Raw genomic sequence first — 15,789 nt, 5'->3', positions numbered from 1 at the left:
AGACGTGCCACGCACGTCGAGATGCTTTTATCTCAAACCGCGAGCGACGTGAACACCACGTCGATAGGCATTTATGGCAAAAATGAAAATAACGTGGTGTACACGTAGCCTAACAACGAAATTGTTTATTTCTCGAGTTACAGCTCTGGATTGCACTCACAGACGCGGAGCGATGTAAATGAGACACTTTACCGCTTGTTATGTTGTAGCGCACGGCACCGCAACCGTGAAGTTTAGTCGTAGCGCAAGTAGTTAAAATATTTTTATTGAATAATTTTTCTTCAAAACAAAATTAGGTCAAAAGAATTAATATCAATAACAGGCAATGTTGCTAGCTAGATTTTAAATGTGGATTTTTTGCTCTATATTGCCAAAGAATGTTTAGGTACTTAATGAAAAAAGAAGAACTTAATATATGTGAAACTTTCCAAAATTTAAGCTCAATTTAGTTGCTTATTTTTGTATTAGCAAAAATATTCAGTTTAAGATTCTCTGCAATTGTGTAGAATTTGAGCAAAACCCATGAGACTATATTTATATGCTCCCTTTCCTCCTAAAAATATGAAAATAATTTTAAAGTATCTTTCAGGAATTCATTCGCAAATTCACATAAAGAAAATGTTTTTAGTTTTCGAAAGCCAATTTAATGCAACATACATGAAAAATTTTAGTAAAATTAGATTAGTTATTGTAAATTTAAGCACAGATAATGCTTTTGCTACATTTTAAACTTGATAATATGCAAAATATTTCATGTGCATCATCTTACTGAGGGGAAAAATAGCTTTATTATACATCATATAAAGATATATGTATTTAAGGGTTTATTTAAAGTATATATTAGCTCTACTTACAATCAGACATTTTGCTAGCTGAAAGTATAAGCAGGAAACAGATTTTTAACAACTCCTAGATAAAAATACATTTTATCATATCTGATTAGTCATGTTATCTATCATTTGCTATACTTTTCACATTTGAAACCAGTGTATCTGTCTCCATTGATTACTTATCATTGTTGGACCTCATGTAGCAAGATAGTTTTAGCATGACAATTTCTTATTCTTATATCGAATATTTCATTATATTATTCCTTTTAAGCTGCTGTAATGATTTCTCTTTTTTTACTAAAATTATGATACTTTCATTTTATAAAAAGTCACACCATGACGGTTTACTCTTTTCTTCAAATATATCTAAGGTAGGAGTCGAAGTGCAACTCTTTGCAGAATAACCTACTTCATAATCTCTTTGTTTTATATTACATATATTATTCACTGTTGAAGCTTTGAATACATTTCTTTCACTGTTCCTAATTTTTCTGTTACCTGAATAGCAGTTATCAAGAATTGGTGTTGAACTTTTTCTTCTTATCCTTAAACTGGTTTGTCTTGTTGTATATCTCAGTTTAGCTTTGTATGGTGTACTTGGATTATTTTCAGGTATTTCAGTTTGATATTCATTGATCATTTTGTTCACATTCAGGTTCTTATACCTATCAATTACAACTGCAAGTGGTGTGTGAACTGTTTTCTCAGTAGGGAAGAATAACATTTTATTTTCATTTATTTTGAAGTTTCTTCTGCTTGTATTAACATATGAATTATTTTCTTGTGGAAACATATTTCTAAATCCGGGTTCTTTAACACTACCTTCTGACGAATTAAATACAACTTTTCCTTCATCATGAAATTTTGAGACCAAGACACTCTGAGTACTGATCTAAGGTAAAAAAATGAAAAGGAACAATTAAAAAAATTATAATAAATTGTTTGAACATATTTTGTTTGGTATTATTTCCCTGAATAGAATAATATAACATCGGTTAATAAAAAATATGAAATATAATTAACCATGAAAGTAATAATGCAAATTGAAAAAAAAAAGGCATTTGCATAACTGAAGTCGACAATTAATTAAATATGTACTTAATTTTAGTACAATAAGAGTTCAATAATCTGTATGTACATAAAAAGAATTTGACTTTGGAGCCATTATTGAAATTTTACATTTGAAATATTGTGCATGATTCTCAAGTAAATCATCTATTTAACCAATACCTTGAAAATCTTACAATTCAGTGAATGAAGTACCCAGATAGATTATCAAATCTAAATCCAATTGACTATTTGTCAGATCACATACGAAGATACTTAGTTGTCCCAACCTCCCCTTCTAGATTACTGCATGAACTGCAAAAGGAGATGAAGACATGCATGGGTTTTACTCTACCTGAAATATCTAATAACTTGATTGATAATTCGATAAAGATGAAGTATTAAGTTTGCATTTACTTTAGGGCTAGAAATACATTACATTAAATTGTTTTAGTTACTTTTACAAAATGCTTTATTTAATTTTCCAGAAGCATAAAATGCAATCCAAAATAAAATAAGTTCTTATATACATCTGTATTGAATTTTATATCTATATTTTATTATATATAGCCCAAAATATATTTATTCCATAAAATACAATATACTTTGTTATTAAAATTACAGTAAAAATCTCTCATAACTCACTCTTAATTTACCAATATTATCAAAATAATGGCGCTTTTGAAGAATAAATTTAAATCTGATAGCTAGGCTTATGAGATTAAAAAAAAAAATCGTATATAATAAATGTATATAATCGGATAACAATGTGAAGACTTAAAAGTTGCAAATTTAAAAGTTAAAATTAAAAGTTAGATATATTCATGTTATGTTTCTGCCTATCAAGGTAACAAGTCTTATTCAAACAGCAAATCAATGAGTTAACGACTTAGACTCCATAATTGACCGAGCTATTGCGAAGAGCAATGTTGCCGGTTCCGGGATTAAGCCCAAGAGCACTTGACATAAAGAAATCCGGACATGGAGAAAATCTCAGATGAGAAAACGGAGAAAAGAGTTAACAAGTTATCCAGAATCTTTATATATATAAGCGGCTAAAGTGTGTGTCGCCGATAGTTTATTGTTGCCACTCGGGAAAATGAGCGCGGAAATTAACGTTTCCGCAGTTTTTAATCATCTCAAAAGATTAAAGTCGTATGAAGATGAGAACGGTATCAACGGATTCGGAGAATTTTTTGGAATTCGAGGATACGCGTCTCGAATTTCAACTCGGCGCCATTCCGTGGATATTCGAGAAAAAAGAATTTGGCACGTAGCCAAATCCCTCTAATAGGGAAAACACAAGAAAGAAAGTGGAAAATGTAGAGAAAACGTAGGGGGAAAATTCGTTTTTAATAAATATCTCGTCTTAGTCCCAAGAAGACGCAAATGGTCAAAATGGCGTGCCACGGATCTGCGGAATCCAACAGTGTGCTTCATGAAGCCCGGAAGCCAGCCGTTTTGGAGGAGATAATGTTACTTCACCCCATATATATATATATATATATATATATGCGGCTTAAGTGTTTGTTTGTCGCCGATAGTTTATTGGTTGCTTGCGTAACTGTACTAGCCAATGGGGTGAAGTTGCCACGGTACAGGGTTGCCTTTTCAATTGAGACGTAGACAATTTTCTGTAATACTTGCCTTTACTATGACCATCAATAAGTCTCAGGGCCAAACGCTTAAGTGTGTTGGCATTTTTTTACATGAGCCTGCATTTGGACACGATCAACTTTATGTTGCCTGTTCAAGAGTTCGTGAAAGAACGGACGTAAAATTAAAAATATTGGATGGTCCTCTGCAAGGCGAGCTTAAAAATGATGGAAAGATCTACACAAGAAATGTGTACAAAGAGATCTTTGACATGTGAATTAACATTTCATTATTTAAACCACCTTTATTGATTGAGCTAGTGGTGGGCTGTTAAGAAATGTACCGTCAGTCATTTCCTTCACTGTCCTCTACTTTAAGGAATTAAGCAAGTAGAAGGGGGAAACCCCGTGGCGCAGTAAGCAATGGGGCGTCCTCGCCGCCTGCCCTGGATAATTCAGTTTAAATTAGCAGACATCTTTGCAATCATTTTAATTACAATTTATAATATCTAGAACAGCGCCTTTTTGTGTGTGTGTGTGTGTGTGTGTATCAACATGTGAAATTTGAAGTGCATGCTCATAATTTTCAGAAATAATTCATACTGAATGACAAAATATTTACTTTTCTCTTGCCTGGAAAGATGTAAAGAACATTACATCACTTTTGGTGCAAATTGTTGCCCATGACGATGTTTATAGATGATGAATTGAATCAAAGATTCTGTTGGTTTTAAACTCATTTGGTGCCCCAAACATGTTGAGTTACATGTTTGGAGAAGGTTATTATTGGTGAAGAAACAATGGTTGTATACAATTCTGTTCCTGTTCTATTCTCTTAAGATGATTGACAAGCTAATTCGACATGTACTGGAAAATGAGAAAAATGAGGAGGAAGAGGATGAAGATGACACAATAAAAAACTTACATGAAAGGAAGCTGATGAAGCAGTGCAGATTATTATAAGATTTGCCGAGCAATGTTTTTCCCTAACAGTGCATGATATTATGAAGCTTTATTGTATATACAGTGAATTTTTAAAACTCCAGCAACAATTTTTTAAGCAGGCAGTCATATGGTTATATGTCATCACACTAAGATATTCCAAAGTTTCATGTGATAATACAGTCAAAAGTCGTTAATCCGGATTCGTCGGGACTTCGGCGATTCCGGATTATCGATTTTTCCGGATTATAGATCATCAGTTTAAATCTCGTAAGATGGCATGCAGAAATCCTAAAATTAAAAATATAAAACCGTAATTTATGAAATAAAGAACAATTATGATCTAAAGGGTATCAAAATTTGCAAAAAGAAAAAGCATAATATTTATTTGTTTACTTTATTAAACATTTCTTTCAATGTAAGTTGTTTAAGTTTTGCTTCGTTTCATGTGATAATACTTTCTTTTTAATTCTATTAAACAGACATAATTTCTTGTTCAGTTACAAAGTTCCCCTGTTCAAGTCCTATAATTGCTGTGTCAAGAACACCGTGTCAATCGAAATTTTTTCCTTTTCACTAACCTCTGTTACTTTCTTCGCTATCGGAAGTGAATTATAATGACGAGGAACTTGTTTTAAATCATATCAAAGACGGAGCACATCGAGATGAAATACTAATTTGGTAAGGAATTATAAGCCAAATAAAATAAAAACATCTGCCCTGAAGATAAGGATAGTGCTGACAGATCAACTTCCAATTCATTACGCGCCCGCTGCGGCGTTCCCCCCGCCGAGCAGCGTGAAATTGATAAACAGATTTCGGAATTCAAAACATACTTTCGCTTTAGATCCTTTACATATTAACAAATATATATCGGAAATTCTATTTGATATAATCGAAAGTTTAAGCTTACTTTTATAAAATTGCTCTTACAGTCTGCAAAAAATAATAAGCTGGATCCAATTCGAAATTTAAGGAACAATGCAATCATCAACATTAACTGAAATAGATAATTAGATAATTTTAGCTTATACGTCCATTATACATAAAACGCGCACGCGAAAACGTATTCAGCACTTGGGCACACTCATATGCGCAGTCGTAAAAGGTCTTACGGGCACGCGTAAACGCCTATGCGCATGTGTCAACGCGGCGCATGCGCAGAAAGTTTTTAGTTTTGAGGTCCGGATTATAGATCATTCCGAATTATGGGTGTCCGAATTAACGACTTTTGACTGTATATACAGCAATTTTAAAATGTTTAATTTTGTTTTCCTGAAATATAAAATCATATGCATACTTTTGATTTTAAATTATCTATATGATTTTTTATATTTTTTATTTTACTGTGGCTGATAGATAAAAACAACATGAACAGCAGGCTTCGCATGCTGTAGTTTCTACAAATGACAACTCAATTAATGAATACATAAGTTCTAAAAAAATACATTCAGTTACCTGGAGAAAGCTCATATCTGGCATCAGATGTTGCCGGTTATGAAAGATTTTATTGTACACAGAATCACTGGAGCAAAAATACATGATATAAGACTACTTTTCCCTAATTACCATTAGACTTATTCATATGCCTTTGAATAACCTGCTCAAGTTGATGAATGCCTGATACATATAAAATGTATTATTCAGGCCTAAAACTTATTCTTCATATATTGAGAGCTCACCACAGAACCCTAAAATATATACTTGATATATTTTAAATTTGCAAGGAATAAACACTACATTATCATCAACATTATTACTAAATAATTAGTATTTCAAAGAACTCTGAAAACCTAGATGTCGCATCACAAATTCTGTTTCATATATAATACTAGACTACTTTAATGTTAAAATTTTAGGGAATATTTGAACTACAGATGGGGTACAAAATAATATGAACACTTGATATTATGCTCTATTTCACCTATTAGCCATAAAGGTCTCATTCTCTCAAACAGGAATCACCCATGGTACTTTCAACTGACACTGAAATGTCATACCAAACAGACTTCCAGACAGCCATGATTAATACAGTGGGTTTAGCTGGGAACTTGGTTTTGGAAAGAGCTAATTTTTTTGGGTGTGTAAGGAGCACACTATCATCTATTATAACAGCATATATGAAAGGCAGTAAGATGGCATCTTCAAAGCACAATGGTGAACGAAGACAAAGCATACTGACAAAGGCAGATAGATGTTGAAATGCATAGCCGTCTTAAAACACAAGCAATCACTTTTCAGATAAATCTGAATAATATCTGAAATGAACACTCAATTTCAGGATTCCATTTCAAACAAAACTATCAAGAGGGAATTCCATACTGCAAATGTTTATGGCAAAGTAACAATTAATAAACCACTGATTACATTATGTAATGCTTTCAGGCCATGTCATTGGTGCAGAGCTCACCAAGTGGTGCAATTCATCCAATCCGAGAAATCAGCATTTACCCTAATTCAGACCATTTGGCACATTTACCTATGGAAGAATGCACATAAAACATTTAACTTGCATGTCTGTTGCCAAGCATAAAGCATAGAGATCACTGTTAGTTAGTTTAGGGTGTGATATTTTGGCCCACTTCTTATTCTGCATAGAAGGATCAAAAGTTAATCATTATTGGAGCATCCTATTGATTACATCCATCCTTTGCCCAAATTTTATTTTCTGGAAAGCAGCTGCTTTTTCAACAGGATAATGGTTTCTATCCACATGACTAGATGTTTAAGCATCATTAAAAGAGCATGGTGGTGAATAAAGACAGTGGTCTCAAACTCAAATTGCATGCAAATCTGAATGAAAATCTGAAAACAGCGGATGGGAGAGAATTTTTTTCTTCTCATTGGAATGAAAATTTTTATCAACAAAATACAAAATATTTTAAATTTCGCATACCGAATATTTATCAAAACATACATAAACAATAAGAAGAATGTACAAAGCAAAAAAATTCCATTCTATATTTATTTTTTATCTGAAATCTAAAGTTTAGCATGTGCGAGGCATTTCTGTTGCTTACACTTTGTAATTAGTAAAACATACTGGCAGCTAAATATTAATATTTCAGATTGAGATTTATTTCAAATATTTGTAATATGTTTCATTAATTATTAAATAATTTTATTTAAATAAAAATAAACCAATTATGACAATTATGACAATTATATTATATAAAACTTGAAAATAAATAATGACAACATAGTTCCTTTCTCTTATTTATTAAACTTTTCTTCAGCAGGTAAATTAAGATACATATATTTATATGTAAATAATTCTAATATTTTTATATAAAAACAAAATTTGCTTGCACAATGTCCGTGCACTGGAGGAAAATTACTAAAAATTATCTTCATCATAGTACGCATTTGACCATAATGCTCATTATGCTAAAATTCGTACTTTCTTATTAATTTTGATTTGTTTACAAAAAAAAAAAAAAAAAAAACTGTTTGCATATAAATGCATTCTCCCCCCCCAAAAAAAAAAAAACTTTTAGTGCAAAAACTCGTAACTGAGATAATTTATTTTTTGACAAGTACAAACAAAAGTTTAATCTGTATCTTCAAATCTTTGAATAAGATTTATATAAGACTATAAATTAATTAAATAAATTTGTAGATTTTCTGGCACATTATTCACAATAGTTTTTAATGGTAATGAAATTAATGTAACCTCAGATTTTGAATAATTGAAATCTTGAAATGTTTGCAATACTGCATTTGTAACAATAATGGAAATGTATTTGTAACATAATGGAAATGTATTCGCAGGCCACATAAAGTTCCTTTAGATGTCATATGCACCCCTGTGGCCTGCCAGTTTGAGACGACTGAAGTAGGATACCTTGTCTGGCCCCCATAATCCCCAAACATGCATGTTATTGAACATTTTTGGGGATATCTGGAGTCCAAATTTCATACTCAGATTCCAGATACACTTTAAAAATTAGCAACTGCTCTACAAAAGGAGTGGCTTCATATTCCCTTAAATGTTGTACAAGAATTCTAAGCATCCATTTCACATTGCATACAATGTGTATTTTAGTCAAAGGGCTATATACAAAGTGCTATTAATAAATATTTTCTCTTTCACGGAAATTCATATTCATTCATACGGAATACAGGTCATACAATACAATAAAGAAAATGAAACATTTTAAAACAGGATGAAATACATTGCAAATACAGATCATACAATACAATAAAGAAAATGAAACATTTTAAAACAGGACGAAATACATTGCAAGTATAGATTGTATCAGATCTATGAATTCTGGCAGTGCCGCCCTAACCACAGGGCTAAATGGGCTATAGCCCCAGGGCGCAAGCCTTTTGAGGCGGCAATTTTTTATTTGCGATATAGTAAAAATTTATTTTTCATTTTATTAGTTTTTACTTATTTTTAAATTAAAACACTTCTTAAAATATTAAACTGATTTTTATTTCTTCCAAATGTGCTGAAAAACGATAGATAGAGAAGGGCAACGCGAAATAGGAGTAACACCCTACCGATCGTACTTTTGTTTCAGTCGCATTTGAACTGTCGGAGCTGTACTGGAGTTAATATAAGACCACCTACGTATACTCACCGCGTCGCCAGGGCATATTCATTTATCTAAACGTAAATTGTATTATTTTAACAATCCTGATAAAAGATAGGAACATAAAGGGGTCACTGATGCGTACCTTAATATAGATTGCACGACAAAAGTAAAATTGATATAATTTTAGTATTTGTCGACTGAATAAGGTGAATTAAAAATTGAAAATTAAGTGGAAATTATTAAATTATATTATTATCTTCCTAAGGTAAGTGCTTTTCCTTTTACATACACTAGTGGACAAAAAAAAAAAAAAAAAAAAAAAAAGCAAGCATAATAAAAAAAATGGCATTTAGCAAGATAATATTTATTAATTTTAAAAGGTTAAAAAATAAATTGGTTTTTTTTTCTCATTTTATATTTAAAAATATATTTACTTTAAGGTATAAAGAAATTAGGTAGTATATTGTATGGTTTATAAAAATCAAAGTGGACAAAGAAATGCATATTGAAAAAAATTGCCTTTTCCCGCCAAAAAACATAAAAAAATTCTATGATTCAGTGCATCCATATCAAAGCAATTATCAATTGAAGACAAGGCTCAAATTGAAGCTTTCCACGAGTCTGGAATGAGCCAAATGGAGTTAGCAAAAAAATACTCCGTAAATCAATCAACAATTTCCAGAATTGTTAAAAAATATATTATAAGAGGGTCTTCATCTCGAAAACCGGGATCTGGCCGAAAGTTGTCACTCTCATCAGGTGATTTAACTTTTTTGAAGCAAAATATCTCAAAAGATCCTAAATTAGGATCAAATAAATTGAAAAATATATTAAATGACAGAAAAAGAAAATGTGTTTCATCTAGAACAATTCGTCGTGGATTGTGTTCTATAGGTTTGCCTGGCAGAGTTGCCTGTTCTAAACCATATTTAAGTCCTGAAAATGTTTTAAGCAGATATGAGCATGCTAAGAAATGGGTTTATTACACTCAAGAGCATTGGAATAGCATAATCTGGTCAGATGAGACCAAGATAAACTTGTTTGGATCAGATGGACGAAGATATGTGCGTCGTAAGGTAAGGGGAAAGATATAATTTGAAAAATTTAAAGCCTACTGTTAAACATGGCGGAGGGCATATTATGGTTTGGGGTTGTTTTAGCTCTAATGGCACTGGAATGTTAACGATCATTGAGGGAAATATGGATTCCCTTAAATATACTAGGATAATCGACTCTTGTCTTGCATTGTCAGCTTCAAAAATGGGTCTTAATGGATATGAATTCCAACAAGATAACGATCCAAAGCATCGTTCAATGCATTCAAGAGAATATTTCAGAGATAAGAAGATTATTGTGCTAAGCTGGCCATCCCAATCACCAGATATGAATCCAATAGAACATCTCTGGACTCACCTGAAAACAAGAATAAGGGAAAGACAGCCAAAAAACATTGATGAGTTAAAAAGGATAACGCATGAAGAATGGGACAGGATTGATCCAGATTTCTGCAAAAAGTTGGTCGAAAGTATGCCAGATCGAGCTGAAGCACTTTATAAAGCAAAGGGTGGGCATACAAGGTATTAATTAAACAATATGCATTTTTTTTGTCCACTTTGATTTTTATAAACCGTTCAATATACTACCTAATTTCTTTATACCTTAAAGTAAATATATTTTTAAATATAAAATGAGAAAAAAACCAATTTATTTTTTAACCTTTTAAAATTAATAAATATTATCTTGCTAGATGCCATTTTTTTGATTATGCGTTTTTTTTTGTCCACTAGTGTATATGTTAGCTAAAAATTAATTAATAATGATATATACATATTTAACAATTTTATAACAATTTTTTATTCCATTATGTAGGAAGACTAACCATGGAACATAAACGAAAAAAAATTATCTGTTCCGCCAACCGTAAATTAAAAGAAGAGAAAGAGGCGAGGCAAAAAGCTCTCTTGGAAAAAATGCCTACATTAACAAATTTCTTTAAAAAAGGCGAAACACTTTCTATGGATATTACAGAGGATGAGCAACACAAAGAGGGAAAAGAAAAAAATCAACAACAGTATGACAATAATGCCCAGCAATCAAATGTGAAAGAAAAAGAAGAGGACCAGAAACAACAAACATGGAACAGCCACAGCCAGAAGATCAAGAAAGAGAATATTTAGATGAAGATGAACTTAGTAATATGTTGAGTGTTAATTATACTGATCCAGCATTATGGGGAAGATTAAGCGAAGATAAAATTATAGATATAATGAAGAACATATCTAACGTAGAGGCAGATATTCAAGAACTAGACTTTTCTGCATCTAAAGTGGTCTACAAATCACAGAGCAAATATGCTACAAAAATGATATTTTATAGACGTTTACAAAACGGAAAACAACAAAAAAGAAACTAGCTTTTATACTCAAATACTTCAGGAAAAGTATATTGCATCCCTTGCAAACTGTTTGGTAGTGCCAATAATCCATTTAGTGCAGGTTTTAACGATTGGAAACACAGTGAAAAAATTTCGGACCATGAAAATTCAGCCCTTCATAAAGAAAACACCCGTATAATTGTGAACAGATCTACAGAAAAATGGGAATATTTCAAAAATTATTCTATTATATCAATGGAAAAAAATACGAATTACTGGAAAAATATTTTAGAACGTATCATCGAAGTCATAAAATTTTTAAGTTCAAGGGGTTTGGCTTTTAGGAGAGAAAATCAAACTATTGGTGATAAACATAACGGGAATTATTTAGGGTGCTTAGAACTTTTAGCAAAATTTAACCCTATTTTGCAACAACATATATTTAATTTTGCAAATAAAGGTACTGGGAATATTTCTTATTTATCTGCAAATATTTGTGATGAATTTCTAAAAATATTGGGCAGAAATGTTAGATGTTTTATTATCACGGAACTAAAAGAGGCAAAATATTACTCTATTATAGTAGATTCGACGCCCGATATTTCCCATATGGATCAATTAACCATTGTCGTAAGATATGTCAATAAAAATGGAACACCCGTTGAAACGTTTTTAAAATTTTTGGAGAATACTGGCCATAAGAGCTCAGAAATGCAAGACTGTATTTTAAAGCTATTATCTGATTTAGATATTAGTTTAGAAGATTGTAAAGGACAATCTTATGATAATGCCTCTAATATGTCGGGTATATATAACGGCCTCCAAGCACGCATTAAATCTAGAAATAATCTTGCCATTTACGTGCCCTGTGCGGCACATTCTTTAAATTTAATTGGACAATCGGCAGCTGAATGCTGCATACAAGCAACTAAATTGTGTTTGTTTCTACAAAACTTATACAATTTCTTTGCCGCATCAACATCAAGATGGGAAATTTTAAAAAATACGCTAACAGCAAAAAATAAAGTTCCCAAAAAATTAAGCGACACTCGTTGGTCAGCAAGAGCTGATTCAGTGAAAGTAGTGGTTTCGGGCTATGAAAATTTTAAAAATGCTTTAACTAAACTTTACGAAGATAATTTTCAAAAGCCTGCAACAAAAGTTGAAGCCCAGGGATTGTTAAATGAGTTCAACTCATTGGAAACTGCTATTATGATAGCATTTTGGAGTGAAATATTGGAAACCATCGATAAAACTAATATATCGCTTCAAAAAGTTGATATTACAATTGAATGCATTGTTTCATTATATGCTTCTTTAGAAAAATTTGTACAATCGAAACGAAATATAGATTCGTTTAACCTTTACAAATCAGAAGGTATAAAATTATCTGGCTTTTATGAATACAAACGGTTACGGAAAAGAAAAAGACAGTTCGACGAAAATACGTCGGAAGAAGTGCAACTTGATGCAAATGACGAATTCCGCATAAAAACATATTATGCTATTATTGATAAAATTTTAGCAGATGTACAAAAGAGAAAATGTGCATATGTTGACATTTATTCAACATCTGGGTTTCTAGTTAATTTAAAAAATATAAATGAAGACATAATTAGAAATAATGCTGTAAAGTTATGCGAAATATATCAGAATGATTTAGAAAACAACTTTATTGAAGAATGCCTACATTTTAAACATGTGAATTTATTGGAAAATACCGAAAATATATATATCGCAGAACTAAGTTTAAAGACAATAATCGAGTTAAGAATTGAATCTACATTTCCAAACGTAATCACAGCACTGCGCACATTTTTAAGTATCGCCACAACAAACTGCAGTGGCAAAAGATCATTTTCAGCAATCAAAAGAATAAAAAATTACTTACGATCTTCTTTGGGACAGAGTAAACTCAATAGTATTTTGTGTATTGAAAGAGATTTATTTGAAAATTTAAGTACTACTGATATTATTGATCAGTTTGCCAAAGAAAAAGTTAGGAAAGTAAATATATAAGTTACATTTGTTTAGATTAAGGTGTGTTTTTGTTCTTAAATGGTTTTTTTTATTTAATTAAATTTTATTTTTGTTTATGTTATGCACTGATGGAGAATCATATAATAGTTCCGATCAAGTTCTAAGGATTAGACTAAAAACTGATCGGAACTGTCATTATTGAGATAATCCCCTCAAATCTGGGTAACATTTATACCCATCCTTTAAATAAGTGACTTTAAAGAAAAGTTACAATAAAGATAACAGTTTATTATAAAAGTAATAAATAGTTTTTTTTTTCTAGTTCTGACACTTTTGTTTAGTATAACTTTTCCGACTCCCATTTGCCATTCTGTGTATTTTCTTAGGAAAAAGGGCGCATTATTTTTAGTAGCCCATGGGCGCCGAATTCCTTAAGACGGCCCTGAATTCTGGTCAAACTGAACAGCCAGTCATAAAAAATTAGATGCTTGTATATACATTATTGACCGCCCAGTGGTGATGTGACAAGCGTGTCGCAGAGCTGCACCACAGGTAAGGGGCTTGATTTCCGGGCTGTGCAAGGTTGACTCAGCCTTTTATCCCTTAACCCGTCAGCACACGCGCTGGGGTAAAATCCACCCCACGTGTAGTCTTTTCTTAGAAAATAAGGGAAGGTCGTACGTGACCTTTCCAGTACTTTATGTACACTGCTAAAAAAAAAAAAAAAAAAAAAAAAAAAAAAGGACAGTGCTATATCTCTCGTTCTACTGGGCCGATTGACAAAATTCAAATTGCGTTCTTCATGTCTCGAGAGCGTGACTTAGGATATATATTAGATTCATACATAGCACTATTCTAACATAGGTATTTTGACACAAAATCGAACTTTTTCTGAAATAAGATACCAATTTTTTTACATATTTCGATTCTACAACTAAAGTTACGCCTAAATATTAAATTTTGTAAAATTTGGAGCGAAATTTACGGAGAAATTCGCAAATTTATGTTGGCACTTTTTTTTTCAGTTGCGCCAAGAATAGTTCACTTGGCGAACTTCTTAATATATGGCAACCTAGTTTCCTTTCCCGTAAGAGGAAAAAAAGTCGCCATCGTTCCTTTTTTCCAAATAATATTCTTTATATTATATTTTTAATTATAACTGTTATTATTTTAAGTAATTTTTTCCTTTTCGAATTTCATTTTAATTGTTCAAGTTGCATGGTTTTTTTCGAATAACTGTTTTAAAAATTTCTATTTAGCTACTCGAACTGCGTAAATAACGGTGCAGCGTTTATTTATTTATTTTTTTTTTCAAATAGTTTACTTTATATATATTTTTTGTCATAGTTATTATTTTAGGTAATTTTTAAATTTTTATACTTTTATTTTAATTGTTTGTGTTGCATTGTCTCTTCAGATAATTGTTTTAAAATTTTCTATTTATTCCTTCGAATTGAGCATTTTAAATATATTTATTAATATAAATTTTCCAGTTTCATTTTATTTATTTGAATTGCATTTCTTTCGGAAGAATACTTTGTAACCCAGACTACGATGCGTTTGAAAACTGCATATATTAAAAGAGAAAATACAGTAAAGCACAGTTAACACGCCTTTCATGTTCCGTTCAGAAAAGATATATATAAATAAGAGAGATGTATAACCGACATTTAAACTTAGGATGACTTGCATTACACTGCTTTAAACAGTTTTATCACTGTGCCCATTGCTTTACACAATTTTATCCTACATTTGGTTTCTTAAAATGCTATTCATATTTTAGTCAAATATTTTATTTTTGAAATCGCAAGAATCAAATATCATAAGATTAAAAAGTTTTAAATTAAAAAAAAAAAAAAAAAATGTACAAATACTAAATTTTACGCAAAAAATTTATTTTTCTTTTCTTTTTCTTCAGGCATTCTATTTTATTCTTGATCTTTTTCTTTAGGCATTCTGCAAGTTTATTAAAAAGTATCCAGCTTTTCGAAATATCTTGGTATTTCTGACAATCATTTTAAATAAAGTTATCGCCTTCCATTTCATAAAGGCCCACAAACGGCCGAGCGGTAAAGTCGCTGAACACTGGTAGTTCACTCCGGGGTTCGAATCCCGGTAAACGGGCTGGTTGCGTGGGTGTTTTTGTGGATTTTCTCATGTGTAACGCGTATGCCAGCTGGTTTCCCTTAGAAAGTTCTTCATGAAGGCATCCCTCCTTTTAGCCCTGCTTCCTATAGCCCTGCTTTGCCTTAATAATCCAATTCAATTCATTTCATCAGTATTTGGTCAGAACCTTTATCAGTCTTTAGAGGTTAAACATTTTGAATGTATGAGATAAAAGGAAAGACTGGTTTCATCAAAAGGTTTTGGTTTATTTAATTATGACAAAGCACATAGGGCGGGCTATCTGCCTAAGGGGAGGGATGCCTTCGTGGAGGACTTTCTAAGGGAAACTGGCTCGCACACACGTTACACAT

At 31.6% G+C, this 15,789-nt stretch overlaps 1 protein-coding gene across 7 annotated transcripts in view; it reads right to left on the bottom strand.

Moving 5' to 3' along the window:
• Positions 1 to 765: 765 nt before the first annotated feature.
• The window catches only part of LOC118183101 (uncharacterized), a 94,285-nt gene continuing 79,261 nt past the window's right edge, over positions 766 to 15,789 (bottom strand). For all 7 annotated transcript variants that reach the window (XM_085821761.1, XM_085821762.1, XM_085821767.1 and 4 more), the window contains one exon: positions 766 to 1,722. In XM_085821761.1, coding sequence (XP_085677887.1) covers positions 1,150 to 1,722 — 573 coding nt within the window. In that variant the 3' untranslated portion in view covers positions 766 to 1,149. The remainder of the gene's footprint in view (positions 1,723 to 15,789) is intronic.

This window comes from Stegodyphus dumicola, chromosome 8 (assembly GCF_044657685.1).
Source record: "Stegodyphus dumicola isolate Sdum_Otavi_A_Nest chromosome 8, ASM4465768v1".
NCBI classification, from domain to species: Eukaryota; Metazoa; Arthropoda; class Arachnida; order Araneae; family Eresidae; genus Stegodyphus; species Stegodyphus dumicola.
This window is presented reverse-complemented; position numbering and strand designations above follow the sequence as displayed.